The sequence below is a fragment of the Cricetulus griseus genome, chromosome 2 (genome assembly GCF_003668045.3).
Source record: "Cricetulus griseus strain 17A/GY chromosome 2, alternate assembly CriGri-PICRH-1.0, whole genome shotgun sequence".
In the NCBI taxonomy this organism is placed as follows: Eukaryota; Metazoa; Chordata; class Mammalia; order Rodentia; family Cricetidae; genus Cricetulus; species Cricetulus griseus.
In genome coordinates, this window is record NC_048595.1 from 20684186 (window position 1) to 20708853 (window position 24668).

Below are 24668 nucleotides of genomic sequence, written 5' to 3' on the forward strand. Positions count from 1 at the left end.
TGCCGAAGTTCAAGTGTGTTGCTTTAGCTACCTACTCACCTTCAGCTAGGTACAGCCCATAGCCATCACCCCAAACCTGCGAGCAGGATACCAACCTATGCTTGTCTGGCAGACAGGAATCAGCTGCTGACCCAACTTCAAGGGGACACTAGCTGGAAGGAAAGACATTTATTTTATTTTATTTATAACTTTTTTTTTAAGGAGCACAAGGCTCAGGAAACCAGGAAAAGTTCCTCAGAGTTCTGAGTCTGAGGTTTCTAGACACTGCTCAGAGGGTAGAAGAGGACCTCTCTTGAATGTAATAGTTGATGAATTTTTATTCTAAAATACCCTGCATCTCCATTGGTCATGTTTGTTTGCTTTGTTGTACTGACTTTGTACGTTTATTTATGTGTGTATGGGGCAGGCGTCGCATGTGTGTGCCATAGCGTGCATAAAGAGGACAGCTTGCAGAAATCTGTTCTCTTTTCAGCTTGTGGGTTCTGGGACGGAACCCTGATCATCTGTGTTAGCAGCAACTGCCTTTACCTGATCTCACTGGCCCAGGGTCATGTTCTGTATGTTCATTCTCCCACTAACGGTGTTATTTCAGGAGCCTGTGGAACCGTTAGGAGGTAGGACCTGGCTATAGAAGTGGGGGGGGGGTTGTACCCCACCCCCCAGTTTAAAGTGCTCTCACTTCCTGGCTCACTGCCACGTGAACAACCTCTGCTTCCTGTTCCTGCTGCCATAGTCTGAGCTGCCCTGCGGTGCCTTAATTCCTGTGATGGTCTGAAGTCTGTCTTTCTTTCTTTCTTTCTTTCTTTCTTTCTTTCTTTCTTTCTTTCTTTTTTTGTTTTTCGAGACAGGGTTTCTCTGTGTAGCTTTGGAGCCTATCCTGGCACTCGCTCTGGAGACCAGGCTGCCCTCGAACTCACAGAGATCCGCCTGCCTCTGCCTCCCGAGTGCTGGGATTAAAGGTGCCACCAACACCCAGCTTGGACTAAAGTCTTCTGAAACTGTGAACCAAATAAATCTCTCCTTCCTTGAGTTGTTTCTGACAGGGAGGCTGGGCACATTGAGTGAAATACGACACTCGTCAAAAATCACTAGCAGGAGTCCAAGGTCATCAAAAAACGGCTGCTGCTGCCACAAGTTGGGAAGTTGAAATTGCAGTGTCCTGAGGGAGCCATCTCTATTCCAGTCTCTCAGCACTCTGAAGCCTGGGCAGAAAGAAGCTCAGCTGCCTCAGGACATATGCTCCCATCCCAGCTTCTGGTCAGCTTTCCTAATTTATCATCTGGTTACATTTGAGACAAGTTACTGAGTCAGTCAAACGCTTCCACCAAGCCACTGCCTCTAGGAAGTGGCACATGGGTGGAGAGAGGAGGGCACCGTCTAAACCCAACTGTTCCCCGCAGAGGTCTTGCACAGGACCATGAAGAGTCCTTTCCTCATAATCCCCGTCCCCTGCTGTCGCCCCCAGAAGTCACTGCCCCATTCTGAAGGCTGCGGCCCCAGTTGGATGAACTGGGTGGCTCAGAGTCTAAGCCCAAGGTTTGACCCTAGCTGCGATGTCAGATTCTGAAGCTTTAGATGAGCCTATCAGCCAGAGTCGCTAGTTATTAACCCAAAGATGGGAGAAAAGGAGCATTCAAGTTCGGTATTTTCCAACAAGCTGCCAGTGCCGTCAGTCTTGTGTCCGTGAGAAAAGTAACTGGCAGGCCTAATAGTCCACCAGGGTCCCAGGAGGGGTTGGCCACAATCAGAGACCCCTCACCTCCCAGCTCAGTCTGTGAGGTCCACGGAAGAGGAGACCCCGGATCTGACTTCACTGAGACAGAGATTAGTTTTTTAGTGACATGACAGGAGTCTGGTCAGCCGGCATCATCACCTCGGTGCCCGTGTCAGTAGTGGCCCTGGAGCACTTCCGGCTACTGCGCATGTTGTAAAACTTTTCGCTGAGGTGCTTTCGGAACTTCTTGGTAAGAAAACAGTAGATTACAGGGTCTAAGACACAGTTGGTGCTGAGGAGGCAGAGGGTGATCTGATGGGCATCATTAATAGCCTGGTGGAAGTTGGTCTGGTAGCCCAGTTCTGCTAGAGTCCAGGGCAGCTGGACCACGTGATGCGGCACAAAGCAAATGACAAACACCGCCAAGACGGTGCAGACCATCCATAGCGCCCGGCGCTTCACTTCAGGTTTGCGCTGCTGCCGCATGGGCCTCGTGAGCAGCGTGTGGATGATGACCAGGTTGCAGTAGAGGATAAGAAAGAAGACCAGGAAGAAGCAGAACGCGATGAAGACGTGAACAACGAGGATCGGCACGCTGCGAGGCTCGTAATGTTCAAAGCAGCGAGTGATGTTGCCCGAGCCATCCTTTTTGCGTACTAGGTTGGTGGAGTCTGTGGCCAGGAAGTAGGAGGCAGTAGCCACGATGGATATCCAGATGACCAGGGACAGAGAGATGCCACGCTTGCGGGTGGTGGCCTGAGCAGTCTTGATGGGATAGGCCACTGCCTGGTAGCGGTTGTAAGTGATGACACCCAGGAAGGCCACACTACAGTAGGTATTGATGAAGAAGAGGCAGCCAGCCAGGTTGCACAGGAATTTGGGTAGAATCCAGTTTCCCTCATTGTAATAGTAGACGATCCACAGCGGGAGGGTGATAAGGAACAGCAGGTCCGCCACGGTGAGGTTCACCATGAAGATCTTTATCTCGTTCAGTTTCTTGGAAGGGTACAGGCGGGCAAAGACCCACAGCACATAGCCATTGGCAACCACCCCCAGGATAAAGATGACGCTGTAAACAGTCGGAAAGAGGGTGTATCGAAACTCAGAATCCACACGAAAGGATTCGTTTTGCTCCATTGCTGTGGGCTAGAAGGGTCACCTGATCATGGGGTGCTGTGTGTGCCTGGAAGAGCATGCAAAGACTCTGGTTAATAAAGAACCAATGAGGGACTCCATTACCTCATCAATTCCAAGGCTCCTTGCTACCGTTGGAATGTTGGAGTACTCTCTAGAATTCATGTTGAATTTTTTTTTTTTTAGACAGGGTTTCTCTGTGGCTTTGGAGGCTGTCCTGGAACTCGCTCTTGTAGACCAGGCTGGTCTTTAACTCACAGAGATCCGCCTGCCTCTGCCTCCCAGGCGTGCGCCACCAGTGCCCGGCCATGTTGAATTTTCTTAATATGTATACGAGTGACCTGTCTTCACACACACCAGAAGAGAGAATCAGATCCCACTACAGGTGGTTGTGAGCTACCATGTAATTCCTGGGAATTGAACTCCGGACCCCTGGAGGAACAGCCAGTGCTCTTGTCCACTGATCCATTTCTCCAGCCCCCATGTAGGAATTTAATCCCAAGGATTAAGAGAGAGGCAGAACCTGCATAAATAAGGTTAGCAGCCTAGGAGATGATTCAGTGGGTAGAGGCACCTGGCGCCAAGTCTGGTGGCCTGATTGGATCCCCAGGCCCTACATGGAGGAAGTAGAGAACTGAGTTGTACTAGTTGTCACCTGACCTCTGTGTGTGTGCTGTATGTCTGTGGTGGATGTACACGGTATAACACCTGTTCCAGGGGATCTGATGCCCCCTTTGGACCTCCACCAGGCACACACTTGGTGCCCAGACATGCAGACAAGCACTTAGATGCATAAAATAAATAAAATAAAAAAGTTTCTTTTTAGCCGGGCGTTGGTGGCGCATGCCTTTAATCCCAGCCCTCGGGAGGCAGAGACAGAGGCAGGCGGATCTCTGTGAGTTGGAGGCCAGCCTGGTCTCCAGAGCAAGTGCCAAGATAAGTTCCAAAGCTACACAGAGAAACCCTGTCTCGATAAACCAAAAAAAAAAAAGTTTCTTTTTGAAGTTTATATTGCAGAAAGTTTTAGGACAGGCATTGTGGTACATACCTGAAGTGGAATTCACTTGGCAGGCAGAAGCAGGAAGATCACCAGGACTTTGAAGCCATCCTGGTCTACAGAGGGAATTTTAGGGCAACCTAAGCTATATAATAAGAATTTGTTTTTATCGATTCAACAGATGCAGGACTATAGCACAATGGTCTCTTGCTCGGCATGCGTGTGACCAAGGGTTAGACCTCCAGTCTACCCTCTAGCTCCACCCAAAACCCAACAAGCCAAAACTATAAACATCCCAAAAACTAACTGGCCAGTGCCTACTCAAAGTGTCAATGTCACTAAAGACAAAGAAAAACTGAGGAGCTGTCAGAGATTATAGGAAACTAAACATCCATATGGCCAGGCATGGTGACTCACATATGTAACCCCAGCACGTGGGAAGCAGGCACAAGAGGATTAAGTGAGTATCGGGCCAGCCTGGACTACATACGGAGTTGAAGATAGCCGGGCTACAGCATGGAACTCAAAACATAAATAGATCACACAAACATGCACGCACTCGTGTGCTCATGTAAACACACACAGAGAGAGAAAGAGAGAGAGACGAAATGCATTGTAGAATCCTGGAATTTATCTTGGAACAGAGTAAATGTTTACTAGAGAACAAATCTAATAAACTTCAAATAGCATCCATAGTTTAGTTACTAATGTTGCCTCAACATGAACTTGGGGCTGATAGTGAAGCTCAGTGAGGGAGCCCTTGCTCTGACATGTGATATCTTGGATTCTAATTCCAGAACTGGAAAAAAAATTGGTTCTCTGTTTTGACAACTGTATTCTAGATCTGTAATAGTAGGGAAAACTGGGGAACGAAAAGCATGACTTGTAACCATACTATTTTACAACTTCATTTATAAAAAAAAATGTTTTGACATTAGCTGGGCTTCTGTACGTGGTGGCACAGGTATGTAATTCCAGCACTTGGGAGGCTGAGGCAGAAGGATCACCTACACAGTGAGTTAGAAACCAGCCTGGGCTGCATTAGATCCTGTCTCAAGCCCTGCTCCCTCCAAAGAGTATCCTGAAGTTATTTTAAAACAAAAGTCTAGGTGCATTAAAGATTAAAGCTAAAGTCAGACATGGTGACACACACCTTTAACCCTAGCACTAAGGAGGCAGATCTCTGTGAATTGAAGGCCAATGAGTCTGCTTCAAAAAAAAAAAAAAAAAAAAAAAAGATGAAGGCAAGTGGATCTCTGTGAGTTCGAGGCCAGCCTGGTCTACAGAGTGAGTGCCAGGATAGGTTCCAAAGCTACACAGAGAAACCCAGTCTCGAAAAACAAAACAAATAAAAAAAAGAAAGTGAAGGGACCAGCTCCCCATTTCGGCAGCCATGACAGTAACACATGCTCACTATGACCTTGTCTTAGTCACTAGAGGTTAGGTGCCTGCGTCAAGACAAGGAACCAATTAGAAGTTAGCTGGTGGCGCTATGCTTTAAGACCCTGGGTGTACTTTACAGACAAGCACACAGCAATGACGCACAGAACATAGCAACCACCCTGGGAGGGCCTGTGGGCCATAACAACCAGTTGGCCAATCAACACAGGGCAAACCCTCCAAGCCTGGAGGCACACCAATCCTGAGCCTGTGCGTACCCCTAGACACTCCCCTTACGCTGCCCTACAAGAACAAATGGAGTTCTGATAGGAAGAACAAAGAAAGATCTGGGAAAACAGGTGGCATTTCTGTGAAAGCCTAGATGAGGAAGAAAGATGGTGCAAACATTCCAAGCAGAGGTGTGCATGGTGCCAGGGCTAAAGGAGCCACCTCATGTCCCTTGCCTTGACCTCCCGCTCAAGCTGCCACTCAGCTTGCACCCTAGGCCACCTTCCTACCAGTCTCCAGCTAGAGTGACTTCTCTTGAAGGACTTTAGCCCTGTCCAGACCTCACAGTTCCAAACTCAACCTGCTGCCTTGAAGGCTCTCCTCTCTCTCTCTCTCTCTCTCTCTCTCTCTCTCTCTCTCTCTCTCTCTCTCTCTCTCTCTCTCCCTCTCTCTCTCTCTCCCCCCTTCCCTCTCTTCCTCTCTTTCTACCTTCCTTCCTTCCCACCCTCCTTCTGAATGCTGATAGAACCCAAGGCCTAGGCAAGGACTCTACCTTGAAGCTACATATTCTGGTTTGTTCTCCCAACTTGACACAGTCTAGAGTCATCTGAGAGGAGAGCTTCCATTGAGAAATTACCTAGATCAGATTGGCTTGTGGGGTATGTCTGTAGGAGACTGTCTCAATTGTTAATTGATGTAGAAAGGCCCAGCCCACTGTGAGAGAGACCATCCCCTAGGCAGATGATCCTGAACTTTATAAAGTCAGCAAGCTGCTTCTTCTGGGGTTCCTGCTGTGCTTCTTAGAGTGTGAAGTGAGTTCCTTGGTTGGAGGTTAGGCTACTCTCTGCCTTCAGCTTGCTGCCTCCACTTTCTTCAATGACAGACTAGAGTATGCTAAGTAAATCTATTTCTCTTCTACATTGCTTTTGGTCAGAATTTTTTTTGTTTCTTGTTTTCTAGACATGGTTTCTCTGTGTCACCCTGGCTGTCCTGGAACTCACTCGGTAGAGCAAGCTGATATCAAACTCAGAGGTCCTCCTGCCTCTGCCTCCCTAGTGCTGGGATATAAGGTGTGAGCCACCACTGCCTGGCTTGGTCAGAGTCTTTGTCAAAGCAGCAGAAAGCAAACTAGAACAACCCCATTCCTCCATTCCTTTCACTTGGCCAATTTCTATTCATGATTCAGACCTCATCTGAATTTCAGTTCTTCATGGAGGCCACGCCACCTGTGAGAACCAGAAAGTCTCTTCAACTTTATTCCCAGTAACAAAAACTAATGCACAGGAATGGGTGAGAAACCTTGTTAATGACATCCATCTCTTCAGGAGCCTTCTACAGGGAAAACACTTGAAGGAGACTAAATATAAGAACATTTAAAGAAACAACCGGGTGTCATTGAAACTTTGTTATGAAAATTTTTTATGTCTTTGCTCCATTTAGCAGGACAGTAATTTATTTGTCAAGTCTGTAGGTCTCCTAATTCCTAATAAATCACAATTTCTCTAACATTTTAAAAAGTCCATCCTGAATCACTCTATGAGTTATATTGCTAATTTGAGAATACTTTTGTTGAAGATTTGTCTTTGATTTTTTTCCTTTTTTTTTTCTTTCTTGTTTTTCTTTTTTTTTGAGACAGGGTTTCTTAGTGTAGCCTTAGCTATCCTGGAACTGGAGACCAGGCTGGCCTCGAACTCACAGTGATCCACCTGCCTCCACCAACCGAGTACTTGGATTAAAGGCATGTGCCACCACTGCCTGGCTAGAATTTTTATAGTAATACTAAAATGTTACTTTTGTTTTTGTTGTTCTTGTTCTATAGTTCTTTCTAGGCTCAAATTCACTAAATAGCCCAGGTTGGCTGGATAATGATGACACATGCCTTTAATCCCAGCACTAGGGAGATAGAGGCAAGTGGATGCCTGTGAGTTTGAGGACAGCCTCGTCTACAAAATGAGTTCTAGGACAGCCAGGGCAACACAGAGAAATGTTGTCTTAGAAAACAAAACAAACAAACAAAAAGCGGGCATTGGTGGTGCACGCCTTTAATCCCAGCACTGGAGAGGCAGAGACAGACGGATCTCTGTGAGTTCGAGGTCAGCCTGGTCTCCAGAGCGAGTGCCAGGATAGGCTCCAAAGCCACAGTGACACCCTGTCTTGAAAAAATCAAAAAACAAACAAACAAATAAAATGTAAGAGTTAGACAGTAACAAGACTGAGCTATTGACCGAGCATTTATAATTAATAGTAAATCTCTGTGTGGCTATTTGAGAACTGGCTGGCAGGACAGAAAAGTCTACTTACAACACTCTTCCTGCCTCAGCCTCTCAGTTGCTGAGACTGCATGTATGAGTCATCACACCCAGGTACGGATTTTCCTTTTTCGCTGTGTCCCATCGGCAGTGACAGTGCAAAAGCAATGGTGAGCAATTGTCAGGCTTCTAATCACAGATCCAATGACATCAAATTAAATAGGGACACATTGACTTCTTCACAACCAAGAACTTGAAGGGTAAAAACAGATCAATAAATATTCAGCTGATTTTGGTGGCACACACCTTTAATCCCAGCACTCAAGAGGCAGAGGATCGCTGTGAGTTTAAGGCCAGCTGTCTACAGAGTCAACTCCAGGACAGACAGGGCTACACAGAGAAAACCTGTCTCAGAGAAAAAAAAAAAAAAAAAAAATGAGAGGCTGAAGCAAGAAGATCAAGAGTTCAAGACCAAAAAAACAAAACGAACAAAAAAAAACAAAAAAGAATTGAAGACCTATCTCAGTTACATCTGGAGTTTGAGACCAATCTAGGCTACATTGGGCTTTGCCTCAAATAAACATAAAAACAAAAACCACAATAATAAAAATGCATAAATACTTAATAGAATTTTTTAATGTCTTTGATAAATCAAGAAAGTTATCTTTTTAAATATTTTTACAATTTTATTTGTTTTATTTTATTTGTTTATTCAGAGTATGTGTGCCTGTGCACACAAGTGCCATGGTGCATGTGTGGAGATCAGAAAACATGGGGCCCAAAGATCATCTGGTCATCTGGTTTCCCATCAGGCAAGCTTCCCTACCGAGCCATCTGGTCAACCTGAAAGTTACCATTTTTATTAAATCTTGAGCATTAAACATACATCTTCTTAATACCCTATGTGTGAAATGGATAGCATCTACAAAAGGCTTCTGCAGCAAACAGAACTATAACATGGTCATCCAGAGAAAAGCTTATATGCAATAATTTGATCTGTGAACTGAACTTGCCTCTGATTCATACTGGAAAAGGAAAGAAATATATAACTATACAACTGACAAATCCAGGCATGATAGTTCATGCCTTTAATCCCAGCTTTTGGTAGATAAAGGCACCACATAGCAAGTTCAAGGCCAAACTGGGCTATATGTGACTTGATCTCAAAGAAAAAAAGAAAAAAATTAAGAAACTACTATTTATGATTTTGTTTTGCTTTTTGAGACAGGGTTTGTCTGTAGCTTTGGAGTCTGTTCTAGAACTCACTCTGTAGACCAGACTGGCCTCAAACTCACAGAGATCTGCCTGTCCCTGCCTCCCGAGTACTGGGATTAAAGGCAAGCATTATCACCTTCCAGTTTATTTATGATTTTTAGTGTCAAAAATGAGCTAGTTGGAGTGGTGGCATATGCCTAGAACTGTTCCCAAGTTCAAGGCCAACCAGGACTACACAGTGAGACCCTGACCCAAAACAAACAAGCTGTTAAGAGTGGTTAAGAGTGCTTGCTATGCTAAGCAGTAGTGGCACACATCTTTAATCCCAGCACTTGGGAGGCAGAGGCAGTCGGATCTCTGAGTTCGAGGACAGGCTCCAAAGCTGCAGAGAAAGCCTGTCTTGGGGGAGGTGGGGGGAGAGTGCTGGGTTGCTGGCCGCCAGAAGAGCTGAAAACAACAACAACAGAAGAAGAACAGAAGAAGAAGAAGAAGAAGAAGAAGAAGAAGAAGAAGAAGAAGAAGAAGAAGAAGAAGAAGAAGAAGAAGAAAAGTCTCCAGATTTGGCAAGAAGTGACAGAGGACCCCAACATCTTGCTCTGAATGCACACAGGCGAGTGCCATATGCCATACTCACACACAGAATCAAAAACAAGCTAAGGTCACTCATGCTCCTGTAAATAAACCCTCACCCTTGCAAGTTCCTAATGAAACTCAGTGGCTTATCTAAGACCCAAAACAAACATAAAAACAGATGCATACTTTCAAGGGGACTAATTGGGAGGGAAAGATCAATGGGAGGAGGGAGACAAGAGAGAGTAATGGGGCGGATATGCTCAAAATGCCTTATAAACATGCATGAAATGCTGTAATGAGGCCCATTTTCAATATAACTAAGGCACTCATTTTTTTGTTCTGAGCCGTGGTTTCTCTGTGTAGCTGTCCTAGAACCAGCTCTGTAGACAAAATTCTCAAATTCACTGAGATCTGCCTGCCTCTGCCCCCCTAGTGCTGGGATGAAAGGTGTGCCCTATCACCTGGCTTAATAAAAATATTTTTAAAGTCAAAGAAACAAATCTTCAATTATCTGCAAGAGCCCTCTAAGCTCAGGGGTAGAGAAGTTAGGTACCCTGCATGCTCAAGGTCCTGAGTTTCCTCCCCAGCACAAGAAGGGAAAAAAACCCTCCCTTTACCAGCACACATCTGTGTGCCAACCGTTTCCTTCAAGCAAAACAGCTTGTCACCACATAGTGAATGTGGAAGCGGCTGTGAGACCCCAACTGTCTCCTTTTTAATCCAGCATTCAAGAGCTCTGTAAACCATGTCCAACAATGCCACTCTTTTCCCTAAACTGTTTGTTTTAGAAAATCCAGTTGTTTTCAGTAAGAAAAAAAATGCATTATTTAAGATAGAAGAGTCTGGGTTTGGTTTGGTTTTTTGAGTTGTTTTAGAAAGTCTTAGCTATAATTTTTTCCTCAGTGCTGGAGTTCAAACTTGGGGTCTTATATATGCTAGGCAAGATCTCTAATGATAAGCTGTATCCCAGCCGGTATGGTAAACAGTAGCAGTTTTAACTCACAGAACCCAAAGGTCTTTGAGATGGCCAATCAGCAAAGACATACCAGAGACCAGAAAATGTGTATGTCCCTCGCCCATAGTCTCTGCTCCTCTCCTTTGGGGTCAAGATGTCTCCTCTTCTGAGCCTTTTCTCTGTCTTGCTGGACCCCCCAACTGTGTGGCTCCCAGGGTAGGAAGCACTTCTGGTCTAGCTGTATCTGAGAAGGACGGGGGCAGAGGCAGTGCACAGCTGGGCAGCTTGTGACACTTGCAGATGTGGGGAAATCGTGACCCTACCCACCACCCACACAGGAAGCACCTTCTTCTTTTGGGTCTGGGCTCCAGCTTGTGTTATAATGGTGACTAGCTCCAGAAAAATGTCCAGTCAGAGGGCTAGCTCGGGACGTTGTGGGCCCTGCCCTGTGCCATGCCTGCCCAGGCCTACTTGAGAAAGCCTAGGATTAGCTGAGTGAGGACACACTGGGTGTGGCAAAAGAAGCACCAAAACTTTTTGTATCAACCTAAATAATACTTCAGTTTGATTGCTTTTCAGTAGTAGGGGTGATATTCAGGACCTTGCAAGTGCTATCCAAGCCCTCTACCTCTGAGCTGTACCCTAAATTCTCCTTTAGCTCTTTGTGTCTCACTAAGTTATCCAGGCAGGCACTGAATTTAGGATTCTGACTAGCTGGGTCCCCAGGCCTACAACACCATGCCCAGCTCACCATGCCCAAATCACCATTGTTTTGTTTTGTTCTGTTTTGTGAGAGGCTTTCCCTGTGTAGCTCTGGCTGTCCTGGAACTCGCTCTATAGACCAGGCTGGCCCTACAGAGATCCTCCTGCCTCTTCCTCCCTAGTACTGGGATTAAAGATGTGTGCCACCATGCCTGGCTGTTTCCTCACCAGGAAGGACACTTCCTGAGAGCAGAGACTAAACCATTTTCAGTTCTTTACACCCAGTGTCTGCGGCCAGGAAATGAATGAACAAACCACTAAGCCACTGACAATAATTTCAAGGTAGATGTCAAAGAAAATTTGTCTTGTTTTTCTGGGGAGACAAACTGGAGGTTCCCCCTGCCATAAATAAAGACATCAGTTAAGTAGAGTCTTGAAGCACTCTACTTAACCTAGGGCATAGTTCCCTGAGGGGTCAAAACTGAGCCCAGGCCCAGCCCTCGGATGGGGGTGGGGTAAACCATCTAGACCTTTACCCCATCCCCACTGGAAAGACTGGCAGCCCCCAGGGAACCTGAGGAGAGTTCCCTGCCCGGACAGTGACAGGGGAGGCACCATCAGGAACTGGGCAGAAGAAAGAATGTGCTGGTTAACACTCCAGCACAGACACTGAGTTGGAAAGCTGAGTTCACCATCCGGCCAGCCCTGTTGTTTTGTGAAGTCAGCTAAGGGCAAAAGTAGAAATGTCTAAATATTTATAAACTGTAAATCAGACAGTACAACTTCAGTCACAAATCTTGCAGCTCCTGGCAAACCCTTGGCCACGAAGGGGCCTTCACCAAGAGGGCGTCAACTTTAAGTTTCATAGAAAGGAAAAGCACATACCTTCCTTATGGGCACCACCACTTGGAATCAACTACCCTTTGCTTGGTTGAAAGTATTGGAGCAGACCCTGAGCCTGCCCACCTCAACCCAGGACATTGGACACCCTTCACTAGGGAGCTCTCAGGCATCAGTTCTTAGTTGGGATCATATATCCTACGAAAATCAGCTTTGTGGAATGGGTTTATACTCATTATACTCATTTTTTTTTCTAGATGAAACACCTATTATTCCAGGAGAGAATGTGGGACTAGGAAAGAAAACAGATCTGGGAAATGATAGACTAGAATTCTCCAAAGCCGCACTATGGCTCCTGCTGGGAGCCAATTGCTCCTTGACTAACACCTCACCCACTCACAGATCTGCCCTAAGGCCTGGGAAGAATTTAAATAGCCAGCAGGAGTCAGGCATGGTGGCTAGAACCTTTAATGCCAGTAGGGAGGTGGAGGCAAAAGGATTTCTGTCAAGTTGAGGCTAGCCTGGTCTATATAAGGAGTTCCAGGCCAGCCAGTGCAACATCGTGAAACTCTGTCTCAAGAAAACGAAACTACCAAATGCTGGCAGGACCCTACAATTTTCTTGACACCTTGTAGTCAGGAAGAAAATGGGCAAAAAGGAGGGTGGCGTTGCTCTGCATCCAGCTAACTCCAGCCTGGTAGAGCTGGAGCTGGGTTCAAACCCACTTTCAACCAGTAAACACTCTGTCTCTGAGACTCCATGTCCTTATCAGCAGTGTGAATACTTTATTTATTTTGGTTTGGTTTGCTTGGATGGGGTCCCATTATGTAGCCTTGGCTGGTCTGGAATTTACTATGCAGACCAGGCTAGCCTTGAACGCACAAGGATCCTTCCAAACGCTGGTATTAAAGATGTGTACCACCATGTCCAGCTTGAAATATGTTTTTAATTGGGCTTAAAGACAGGCATGGTGGTGTGTCCTGTAATCCCAACACTTGGAGGGTAGAATCTGGACGAACAGAAGATTTAAGTCAGTCTTGACTACCCAGCCAATTGAAGGTCTGCCTGAGCTACATAGGTTATAGAATGGGACCTTCTTAAAAGGGGTTGGGGGATAAAAGAATCAGCCATGATGTACCAGTATTTTCAGCATCCGGGACGCTGGGGCAGAAGGTGCCTTGTGTTCTGAACAAATCTGGTCTATACTATGTAGAGCTATATAGTGAGAGTCTGTCTCAAAACAACAACGAAAAGAGCAGAGACCAGCCCAAAGTTTGGTTTTCACATTGCAAAACACCAAAGAGAGGAGGCAGTGAAGGACTGACAGTCACTTCTCTAGAGAAGACACACCTTGCCTCGCAGTGGTGGCGAACGCCTTTAACCCCAGCACTCAGGAGGCAGAGGCAGGCAGATCTCTATGAATTCAAGGCCAGTTTGGTCTACAAAGTGAGTCCCAGGACAGGCTCCAAAGCTACACAGAGAAACCCTGTCTGGGGGGGGGGGAGAGCACTGGCTATATTCTTCCAAAGGACCCAGGTTCAATTCCTAGCACCATATGGCAGCTCACAACTGTCTGTTTCAAGGGATCTGACACCCTCACAGAAACATACATGCAGTCAAAACACCAATGCACATTAAAAATTATGAAAGGAAATTATTTGCCAGCCAGTAATGGTTCACACATTTAATTCTAGCACTTGGGAGTGAGCCTGATGGATCTCTATGAGTTCAAGGCCAACCTGGTCTACAGAGCACATTTGCACATTCCAGGACAGCCAAGGCTACACAGAGAAACCCTATCTCAAAAAATCCACAAAATAACAAAACACTAAAAATCCCAGTTCGGTCCACAGAACCCACATGGTGAAGGGAAGTAAGTGACTTGTGCTCTGACTTCCACACACTTGCCATCACTCATGGACACCCATACACACAAATATAAACAAGTAGATATAATTTTAAAATAAGATCTTCTATTTTTAAAAGAAGTCATGCAGTCAGGACTGTTACACAGAGAAACCCTGTATCAAAAAACAACAAAAAAAGTTATGTGTGTCCACACAGGTACAACACACACACACAGAGGAAACTAGAAAGAAAGTGTTGAGCCTATAGTAGGTGCCCAATAAGTAAATGAGTTGCCTCCTGTTCTTGCTCCCCTGTTGCCTTACATTGTTGTCCAAGCTAGGCCAGCCATAGTGGCAGACCCTCTTAGTGTCCCCTCATAGTGTTCTCATTGCCATTTCTCCAAATGTGAGAAGAACAGAGGTCAAATGAAGGGATCAGAGATCCTGATCGTAAAGATTCTGAACCAGATACCCTGTAGTCATAGCACTATGCTAACCAAAATATCTACTAATGGCTAGGACCAGAATTAACCAATTTTCCTGTGTACTGGGAATTCTACCTTGATCCAGGTATGACTGTGTATATATATATATATATGAAAGTGTGTGTGTGTGTGTGTGTGTGTGTGTGTGTGTGTGTGTGTGTGTGTGTGTGGTGTGTGTGTGGTGTGTGTGTATACCAGAGGTCAGCTGCTCTGGGTGTTGTTCCTCAGGTTCAGTCTGTCTTGTCTCTTGAGATAGAATCTCACACTGAGTAGGCTAGGCCAACTTGCCAGTGAGAACCAAAGATACAGTTGTCTCTATCTCTAGGACTGAAGTTATAATGTGTGCCACATGACAGGCTTTTCTACTGAAGATCAAATTCAGGTCTTCATGCACTCAAGATAAACATTTGGCTTGGCTGAGCTATCTCCTCCCCAGCTTCCCGTCCATTTTTCTTTCCTCTTATTTTTACCCTGTTTGTTTGTTTGTTTGTATATTCACTGTGACAGTCTCCCAGGCTTGTCTCAAATTCATAGCAATCCTCAGCCTCCAGAGTGGTGGGATTTCAGATGTGGCCTACCATGCCTATCTAAAGTTCCTTTCTTCATATGCCAAATGATGTAGTGGTACTCCCCTATAACCCCAGCATTTGGGGGATGGAGGCAGGAGGATCAAGAATTTAAGTCTTGGCCTGATCTACATAGCAAGTTGGAGGCCAGCCTGGATTGCACAAAAGACCCTGTCTCTAAATAAATAAATGTGTAAATACAAATAGCCAAATCAAAATCTTCCTACAGGGTATTATTACCAAACTGTCAGACTCTTTCCCCTGACACAATACCATTCACAAATTACTAGATTGTTCTAGGAACAGAAAGGAATTTGTACGCAGCAGTCAATAGAGAAGGGGCATTCACGCTCTAGAGGAATCGCCTCCACCAGCGGGCTAGAAGCCTGAGTGTTTACTGCGGCTGGGATATTGAATGGAGGGAGGGGCGGTGCATCTACACCCATCAAATCCTTCCAGGAAGATTTCCAGGAACCTTGGTGTCCTTCTTCTCTTCTCTATTTTGGGCATGGCCCAGCTCTGTCATGGCAACGGACAGGGATTTATTTGTCATCACAAAGATCCCAAGGTTGTCTGGAGTGCCAACATGGTGTCCAGACCAGCTGTCTGGAGCCCCTGCCTTGGTGTCTGAGGACCTGTGGTAATCTGATGGTCAGCAGCTGGGAGCATGTGGCCATCAGGTTTCCACCGTGTGCAAGCAGGCAGTAACTAGATGGATAGGACAAGAAGCAGTCAGGAATTTCAAGGTTCAGACTGGTGATGGTAGTTTTGCTGTTGTTGGGTTTTTTGTTTTGTTTTTTCTTTCTTTGAGACAGGGTTTCTCTGTGTAGCCCTAGCTGTCCTGGACTTTGGCTTCAAACTCATAGAGATCTGCCTGCCTGACCCCTGCCCACGGAGTGCTGGGATTAAAGGTATGCTCCACTACTGCCCACCATGGTGATGGTAGTTTTAATGGTCAAGGGAGCTGCTCCCTTCCCACTGTCCTCACAGTGCTCTCCCTAGTAACAAGCAGCAAATCCACAGGATACCAGTCAGCTGTACCTTTGGGAAGAAGCCTGAAGGGTGGTGGAAGGGAAGACACAGCCTTTGGAATCAAGGGAGCAGGTCTCTCTGGTGTCGGTGGTGCTACCCACCACCACCTTGACAGAATCTCTCCTCCAATCAGAGCCTCGGGATTTTTATCTGTAAACTGGAGTATCCTGCCAGCCTCAAAGCAGGAGTGTAAGAAGAAAGTGAGGTCACAGTGTTTGGGAAACAGTAACGCACTTGGCAGATTGAAATAGGCTGTATGGCCGGGCGTTGGTGGCGCACGCCTTTAATCCCAGCACTTGGGAGGCAGAGGCAGGCGGATCTCTGTGAGTTCGAGACCAGCCTGGTCTACAAGAGCTAGTTCCAGGAGAGGCTCCAAAACTACACAGAGAAACCCTGTCTCGAAAAACCAAAAAAAAAAAAAAAAAAAAAGAAAGAAAGAAAGAAAGAAAGAAAAGAAATAGGTTGTATGAACTGGAAGGAGCTTCACACAAATGACTGACATATTTCCTAGATCAGCCAGCTGAAGTCTTTTCCAAAGCTGGTGGAAGGTCCCACTCCTGTACATTCGAACACCCATCCACAAATACACACACCAGCCCAGTGGTCTCAACCTTCCTAATGCTGCAACCCTGTAATACAGTTCCTCATGTTGTGGAGACCCCAACCATCAAATTATTTTGTTGTGACTTTGTAACTGCAATTTTTCTACTGTTATGAATCATCATAATGTAAATACCTGTGCTTTCCGATGATCTAGGCAACCTTGTGAATAGGTCACTCGACCCTCCCTAAAGGGGGTCATTAGAGACTTCTCCCACCCTCATCAGGATTCACAGAAGTGGCTGCTCAGAGCAGCCATGTTGGAGCAGTTCGTGGGAACTGGTTCCACTCTTGTGTAGACTCCTGCCTGCAGACCCTGCCCAGAAGGGCTCTCAGACTCTAGTGCAGCTATCATCCTGAACTGGGCTCAAGTCTCTATCCACTGAGGGGCCTTCTATAGAAAAGGATGGGGTCAATGGCCCTCAACAAGACCATGTCTACAGGCTGGAGAGATGGCTCAGAAGTTAAGAGCACTGGCTGTTCTTCCAGAGGTCCTGAGTTCAATTCCCAGCAACCACATGGGGACTCACAACCATCTATAATGAGACATGGTGCCCTCTTCTGGGTGCAGAATGAATACTGTATACATAATAAATAAATAAATAAATCTTTAAAAGAAAATAAATAAAAAGACCTTGTCTGCAGGCCAGGAGAGGGGAGGTCTCTAATTCCCATAAAGAGATAAAAAGATGGGAAGGAATTGGGAGGAGTAGAGGGAGGGGAAATTGTCAAATAAATAAATAAATGATTTTTTAAATTATAAAACAGACACTATGCTAGGGGCTCATCCCATCTCAACAATCAGGAAGGGAAAGTAGCCCTTGAGACACATTTGGTCATCACTGCTGGGGACTGTGAATCCCTTGCTCAAGCCTTCACCGATCAGATGGAGTGACCCAAGGTGACTAGGGTAAGTAACCCAAAGTGACTAGGGTAAGGACAGCTGTCCAGTAGCTCACTATCCATCCCGAACAAGTATAGTTTTGATGGTACTATCTTTTCATCTACTTAGTACATATTATTTGGGGGCAGGCCAGGGGTCTCATGTAGCTCAGGCTGGCCTTCAACTTGCTATATAGCTAAGGCTAGCCCTGAACTCCTTATCCTACTGCCTCTGGAGTGCTGGTATCAGAGATGTGCTCCCCATACCCAGCCCCAGTGCTTTCTCTAAACATTATGTCAAACCCTGCTAAGGGTGAGAAGACACAATGAACAAATACCTCTTTAAGGCATGCGCAGTAAGACCTCTGGTTTTAGCACTGTGTTGACACTCATGTTGGTACTACCTATGGTCAGCAAAGCACATCCGCCTGCCTTCTTTGTTCACCTCTCCACAAACCTACATTCTTAAGCCTCAAAAGAGAAAAGTGAGGCCACTCAAGTGCCCAGGGCCCCAGTTTATAAGCAAAACTGAAGCCACAGAAGGTCCAGGCCAGTCACCTCCTCCTTCCTCTGGCTGGGTACTCAGAGGAAGGGATTCCCTGTTCTCCGGCAGTCACTCCCCCACCACCCCCAACATACTCTTGGGCCAGGTGGGGCACAGATGCAAGTCCTTTATCCCTCATTAGTGAACAAGTCCCCAGCCAGCAGCTCTGGCTTGTCAGCCTCACCCCAACACTTCCTGCCAGTGAAGGATGGCCAGTACCACACTGGGCTCTGTCCCCAACACCTCAGACTTAACTGCTTGTGGGCCTACTCCTCTGTACCAGGGACCCAGTTATCTTCCTCATCCTCTGGGGAAATGCAGCCGTGAGTGAGGTCCCAAGTACTCAGCCCTGTCCCAGACCCTTTAGCTCACCCTCCTCCTCAAAAGCCTTCAGGGGAGCTGGTCACAGAGAGGGCGAATAACTTCACACAGCTAGTAAAAGGAATGGCATTCTCCTCTTAGAGCTCTAAGTAGCTGCCTCTAGTCACTGTCATTGCCTCCCAGTGAGTAAGGTCACACTGGCTCCAGCTTAGTGTCAGAAAAGACAAGTTCTCTGGAATGTTCAGTCCCAAGAAATTCTTCCTAAATCAGGGCCAATGACAGTGCAGAAATGCCAACTACTCAGAATGCTGCGAGAGGACTGAAAACCAAGGCTTGGGGCTGGAGAGATGGCTCAGGGGTTAAGAGCACTGACTGCCCTTGGAGAGGACCCAGGTTCTGTTCCCAACAGCTACATGGTGGCTCACAACCAACTCTAACTCAGTTCTAGGGACCTGACCCCTTCTTCTCAACTCTTTCTGCACCAGGCACACACATGGTGCGCATACACATGGCCAGGCAGAACACTCATACACATAAAATAAATAAATAAATAAATCTTTAAAAAGTAAAAAAAAAAAAATCCAAGACTTGCCTGTGCTACACAGTGAGTTCAAGGCCAGCCTCAGCAGTTTTAAGAACCTGATGTAAACAAAGGTAGGGGGTTGTGAGATAACTCAATGTAAAGTCACCCACTGCTGAGCCTCAGAACTAAAGTCAAGCCCCAGGACATAGATGAGAGAAGGAGAGAACTGACTCCCACAAACTGTCCTCTGACCAATACAGGTGCACCGTGACACACACACAAATACATACAACAAGCAAATAAAAACAAAAATACAAGAGGGCTAACAACAGAGCTCCATGGTAGAGCACCACCCAAGCATGCATGAGGTCCTGGGGCTGGCCTGATGTGCAGCAAAAAAAAAGCTCTTTTTAAACATGAAGCTTAGCCTGAGGAAAAAAAAATGCCAGAATGATTCTTTAAAAGCCATTCGTCTGCTTTGGTGTGGCTTGGGGCCATGACTTTGGCCTCCTGAGGACATCTGTGTAGGGTTATCCCTTGCCCAGCCGGGACTGGGTCCTTCTTACCTGTAGACTTCTCACTGTAGGCTCTGCGTGTCCCTCCGGGTCTAAGCCCCAGCGCTAGCCTCTGTGTTGTAGCCTGGCAATTGCAGAAGTGAGGAAACAGAGCATAGCACTGCCAAGTCACCCCCCGGGAGGAAACACGGTGACCCAGGGCCCCTCCAACGGATGCCACCGGAACCTCCAAGCTGAGCTTGCCAGACCTGAGTACTGCAGAGGCTTCCTGCAGAGCAAGCAAGGGGCAGAGTGGGTATACAAAGCAGTGGGCCAGGATGAGCCAGGGGAGCGAGAGGGGGAGTGGCCAAAATAACCGGTTAGCACAAGGAAGAGGGTGAGAGGGAGTCGGAAGGGAAAGGAACAGAAGAGACAGAGGGAGGGGAACAACAGACAAGAGAAAAGCGTGAGCTACAGAGTGTGCCGAATGTGCGTGGATGAACATATGAGTGTGTGTACCTCTGTAGGGAAGAGAGAGAGGGAGAGGCCATAGACAAGGAAAAGGATGAGAAGAGAGAGCTGGAAGTACAGCTGTGCTCATTAAGGCTGGGCAGGGCATCCCTGGTGACCAAGAAGCATTGGCTCCAAGAAACCCATGGGAACACAGAGCCACAGGGCTGGAGGAAGGAGGAAACTTCTCAAACCCCTGAGCCAGAGGTTAGCTGTGAGTGAGTTCATGGGAATAAGTGAGGGTGAAGAGGTGTGGGCAGCTGGAGTGGAACTCCAGTGAGTTTGTGTGAGAGAAGCCAGAGCCTCTAGCTTTCATTGATTCAGCCATCTGACCAGCACACCCTGAGCAGTCAGCACCAGGTCCCATGATAGACACTGTCTAAGGACACAAGCCCTCAGGTACTAGTGGAACCAACACCCTCCTACACTTCGGGAAGCTGAAGCCCAGAAAGGACCAGAGTCTGTCTCACAGTGACACATGGCAAAACAGAGCCAAGAGGGCAGGGGTCTCCACACACTGCCCAACCTCAGTTCCAAGTAGCTGGGCTAGCCCCTTGCTCTGTTGCAATCACGGTGATGTTCCTCGTCAACGATAAAATGTCTCCTTACAGGTCAAAGCATCATTAACACGTGCTTCGGCCCCAAAGAACTAAAACAACCGGGTATGTGGCTTGAATGTGTAATCCCAGCACTTGAAAGGTGGAGACAGGCCGGGCATTGGTGGTGCACACCTTTAATCCCAGCACTCGGAGGCAGAGGCAGGCGGATCTTTGTGAGTTCGAGGCCAGCCCGCTCTCCAGAGCGAGTGCCAGGATAGGCTCCAAAGCTACACAGAGAAACCCTGTCTCGAAAAACCAAAAAAAAAAAAAAAAAAAAAAAAAAGAAAGAAAGAAAGAAAGAAAGAAAGAAAGAAAAAGAAAAAAAGAAAGGTGGAGACAGGTGCTTCAGGGGTTCAAAGTCATTCTTGGCTACATACTGAGTTCAAAACTAGCTGCAGGACCTTATGCCTTGAATCCCAGCACTTGCTCGAGGCCAGCCTGGCCTACAAAGAGAGTTCCAGGACAGCCAGGGATACACAGAGAAACCCTGTCTGGAAATAAAATAAAATAAATTGGAGAGCGATAGAAGCCAAAGAAGACCATCCTTCTTTGGCTTCTGCATGAGTGTGCTTGGGTTTGCACATCAGCACACACATGTACACAAGGCACACATGCACATTCATATCCCAAGAGAATTTTCCAAGGAACTTCACAAGTTGACTGCTTAAATCCCAAATAAAAAAGCAAAGATCCAAGAATAGCCAACAACTTCCTGAAGAATGAACATGCACAAGCCAGGAGGTATGATATGTTTCTCCCTGTCAAATGTTAATACAAAGTCCCAGCATTCAGATATGTGTTTCATCCGGCAAATGGTCAACAGAGATATTGTGCCAGTTGATAACAATTTGTGTGTTGTTTGTAGTGAGTGGTTATGGGATCTATCTGTGAATGACAAAGATGTGTTGTGTGTATGTGTGTATCTAGGGGGAATGTTGTGGTTTTTTAAGTTTTTCTGGTTGGGCAGTGGTGGGGGGAGTTGTCATTTCGAGGCAGGGTTTCTTTGTATAGCCTTGTTGATCCTGGAACTAGTTCTGAAGACCAGGCTAGACTCAAATTTACAGAGATCAGCCACCTCTGCCTCCCAAGCACTGGCATTAAAAGTGTGTACTATCAATGCTTGGCTATTTGGGGGGGGGATTTTTAAATTGTATCTATTTTAAATCATATTTGTGTGTGTGTGTGTGTGTGTTCTCTCTCTCTCTCTCTCTCTCTCTCTGTGTGCCTGTGTATGTTCTCTCTCTCTCTCTGTATGTTCTCTCTCTCTCTCTCTCTCTCTCTCTCTCTCTCTCTCTCTCTGTGTGTGTGGGGGGGGGTTGGTATCTGATCCCCTGAAGTTGGAGTCACAGTGGTTTGAGCCACCTGACATGGATACTGGAAATTGAACTCAGGTTCTCTGCAAGAGCACATACTCTTAAGTGCTGAGCTGTGTCTCCAGCCCAAGATTTTATTTTGCTTTTTATTTTTTTATTTTTGTTTTTTCAAGACAGGGTTTCTCTGTGTAGCCCTGGCTGTCCTTAACTCTCTTTGTAAACCAGGCTGGCCTCAAACTCAGAGAGATCGACCTGCCTCTGCCTCTGAGTGCTAGGGTTAAAGGTGTGCACTACCACTACCTGGCTAAGATTTGTTTGTTTGTTTGTTTATGGTTTTTTGAGACAAGTTTTCTCTGTGTAGCTTTGTAGACCAGGTGGACCTCAAACTCACAGAGATCTGCCTGCCTCTGCCTCCCAAGTGCTGAGATTAAAGGTGTACACCACCACTGCCCTGCTAGATTTTATTTTTTAATTATGTGTACACATGTATCTCTGTGTGTATGTGCACATGAGTGCAGGTACCTTCTAAGGGCAGAAGAGAGCATCAGATCCCCCTTGGAGCTGGAGCTTCGAGCCATCTGAGATGGCTGGATGCCAATATGTAACACAAATAAATAAATGACCCAGAGACTGATATTGGGATTTAAGCTTCAAGCTGAATATCAGAAAAGCAAAGCAGCTGGCCACTAGCTTCTAACCTCTATCTCAGGCTAAATGGGCTGGTCCTATCTCCACCAGCTCTCACCAAGCCTCAGACTGTAAACTTTCCTCAGAGTGGCTGAAGAATGAATGCCTCTCTGAGACCCTGCTTCTGTCCTATGTACTTCCCTAATGTTGGGATTAAAGGTGTGAACTGTAATTCTCTTTTAGACTGATTCAATCTTGTGTAGATCTGGGTGGCCTTGGACTCACAAAGATTCATCTACCTCTTAATCCTGAGTCCTAGGATTAAAGGTGTGTACCACCACCTCCTAGCTTCTGGCTGCTGGGATTAAAGGTGTGTGCCTGGCTTCTATGGCTTGTGGCTGACTTTGCTTTCTGAATCTTCAGGCAAGCTTTAATAAATCACAAATAATACATCACTACACATGGGTTCTGGGAACAAAACTCAGGTCCTCTTCAATAACAGTATTTGCTTCTAACCACTGAACCACCCATCTCTCCAGCCCTGATCTTTTTAATAGGGTCTCCTGTAGCTCTGTGATCTCATAATTGCTACAGAGCTGAGGAAGACCTTGAGCTCCTGCTCTCCTGCTTCTACCAACTACAGACTTGCACCCACACACAACTGAGGCTGTATTGTGTATGCGAGAAAGTTATGGCTGTTCATTGCTAAAGATCTGAGACCTGAGAGGATGTGTACGTGAGAGAGAGAGAGAGAGAGAGAGAGAGAGAGAGAGAGAGAGAGAGAGAGAGAGCATCCCCATTGTGAGACTAGTGAGGGTAAATTAGACATAACCTAGCTCTGAAGACCTATCCTAACCCTAAGTGGTTCTTTGGGTCAGCCACACACACAGTTACAACTGAATCTCATTCAGACCATTCTCTTCTTACCCAAGCTGTGGTGAGGACGATGGTCCAAGAGGTGACAGAGCTGTGGGCTGGAGACTGCTGAGAACCCATTTCCTTGAGAGCATGTAAGCAGGGTAGAGAATAAGGGAGGAGTAAGTCGAAGGCAGGCCCAGACCCAAGTGTGTGACTCATTGTATTCTGCCTTCCAATCCCTGTTTGTCAGCAGTGTCAGTAGGATGGAGAATTAGGGGAAGCTTGCTTGCCAGCTCTGTTGAGCAGGCAAGGCACCTGAGGCCAGGAAGCTAACTCCTTGGGTGGAGCCCCAACCCTAAGGTCACCAGAAATACTCATACTCACTCATCTGAAGCTGAGCCTCTCTGGAAGGAAGAGCCAGGCCTGAGGAAGCAGAAAACTAAAAAATCCTACTCCTTATCTGAGAGTTAGAAGGGCCCAACTATAGAAGATTGCAGCATTGTCCTTAGGAGCCCAAATTTCAACAAGACAGTCCTAAATCCAGTGAGCCCCAAGACAGAAAAGCCTCAAAGCTGATTATAGGAGACACCTGGCTGAGGAGACACAGCAAGGATCACAGATACCATAGGCATTCCTAGCCAGGAAAATTGGTAACCCTGCCTTTGGGGATGACTAGCCTGTTAGGAGACATGCCTGCCTTCTGAAGCAACCTCAGCTGAGAGAAGGTAGGCAAGCCTTTCTCTAAGGAGCCCTCAGACTGGGGGAAGCCACAGACCACAGCTCTCACAAGAGCCGAGGACTTGTCTGGAGTTCCAACTTCTGCACTGAAATTTACCCCTCTCTCCTTCCACCTACTCATCTGACTAGACTGCCAAAGGAATGACTAGTTGCCTGCAATGGTTGCATGTTGCCTTGCAAGGCGCAATGGCTACTTCACAGGAGGAAGCTGAGGCTTCGAGTTGGCATTACTGACTCAAGTGCCAAGATCCTCACCCCAGCTCACCGGCTCATTCCACTTTGCCTGTGCCCAGGGAAACCTTGGCAGCAGTTGTCTGTGTCGTGGAAGGTGTGGGATGGTGCTTTGTTACTCATGACAAACCACAGAAGAGGCATGGAGGGGCTCTTTCAGCAATCTCCAGTGAGCCTTTGCTGCCTGGAGCTCCCCATTCCCTCCTTCTGCACAAGGAACTACAGAAGTCCTGCCCTAGAGGCCAGGCATGGCTGAGATCTCAATTTAGTGCCAAGGCACCCTCTCTCTAGCTGGTTTACCAAAGAAAGCTGTTCTGGGCAGGGTTATGCCCAAATGAGGGCCACTGCTGCTCTTATAGGTCTATGGCCAAACTGGCAGAAAGGAAATGGACTCTTCCTTCTAGAAAATACCATGTCCTTACTGAAACCCAAAGAGCTGAAGGCAACTTGAACTCTGGATCCTGCCTCCCGGGTCCCCTTGCTCCCACAGAGCAGAGAATTCCTGGGTATG

The 24668-nt window shown here is 46.6% G+C and overlaps 1 protein-coding gene across 1 annotated transcript; it reads right to left on the reverse strand.

Annotated features, from left to right (window-relative positions):
* Positions 1-912: 912 nt before the first annotated feature.
* Positions 913-23624, reverse strand: Ptafr (platelet activating factor receptor). Its single transcript, XM_027399524.2, has 2 exons — positions 23258-23624; positions 913-2897 (listed from the first exon to the last, which is right to left on the reverse strand). Exon 2 carries the CDS (start codon positions 2849-2851, stop codon positions 1826-1828), a length of 1026 nt encoding a protein of 341 aa, XP_027255325.1. The 5' UTR covers positions 2852-2897; positions 23258-23624; the 3' UTR covers positions 913-1825.
* Between the last annotated feature and the right edge of the window lie 1044 nt (positions 23625-24668).

What these genes read in the sequence shown, in the direction of transcription:
- Ptafr (XM_027399524.2), bottom strand. Translation starts at nt 2,851, where the DNA reads ATGGAGCAAAACGAATCCTTTCGTGTGGATTCTGAGTTTCGATACACC.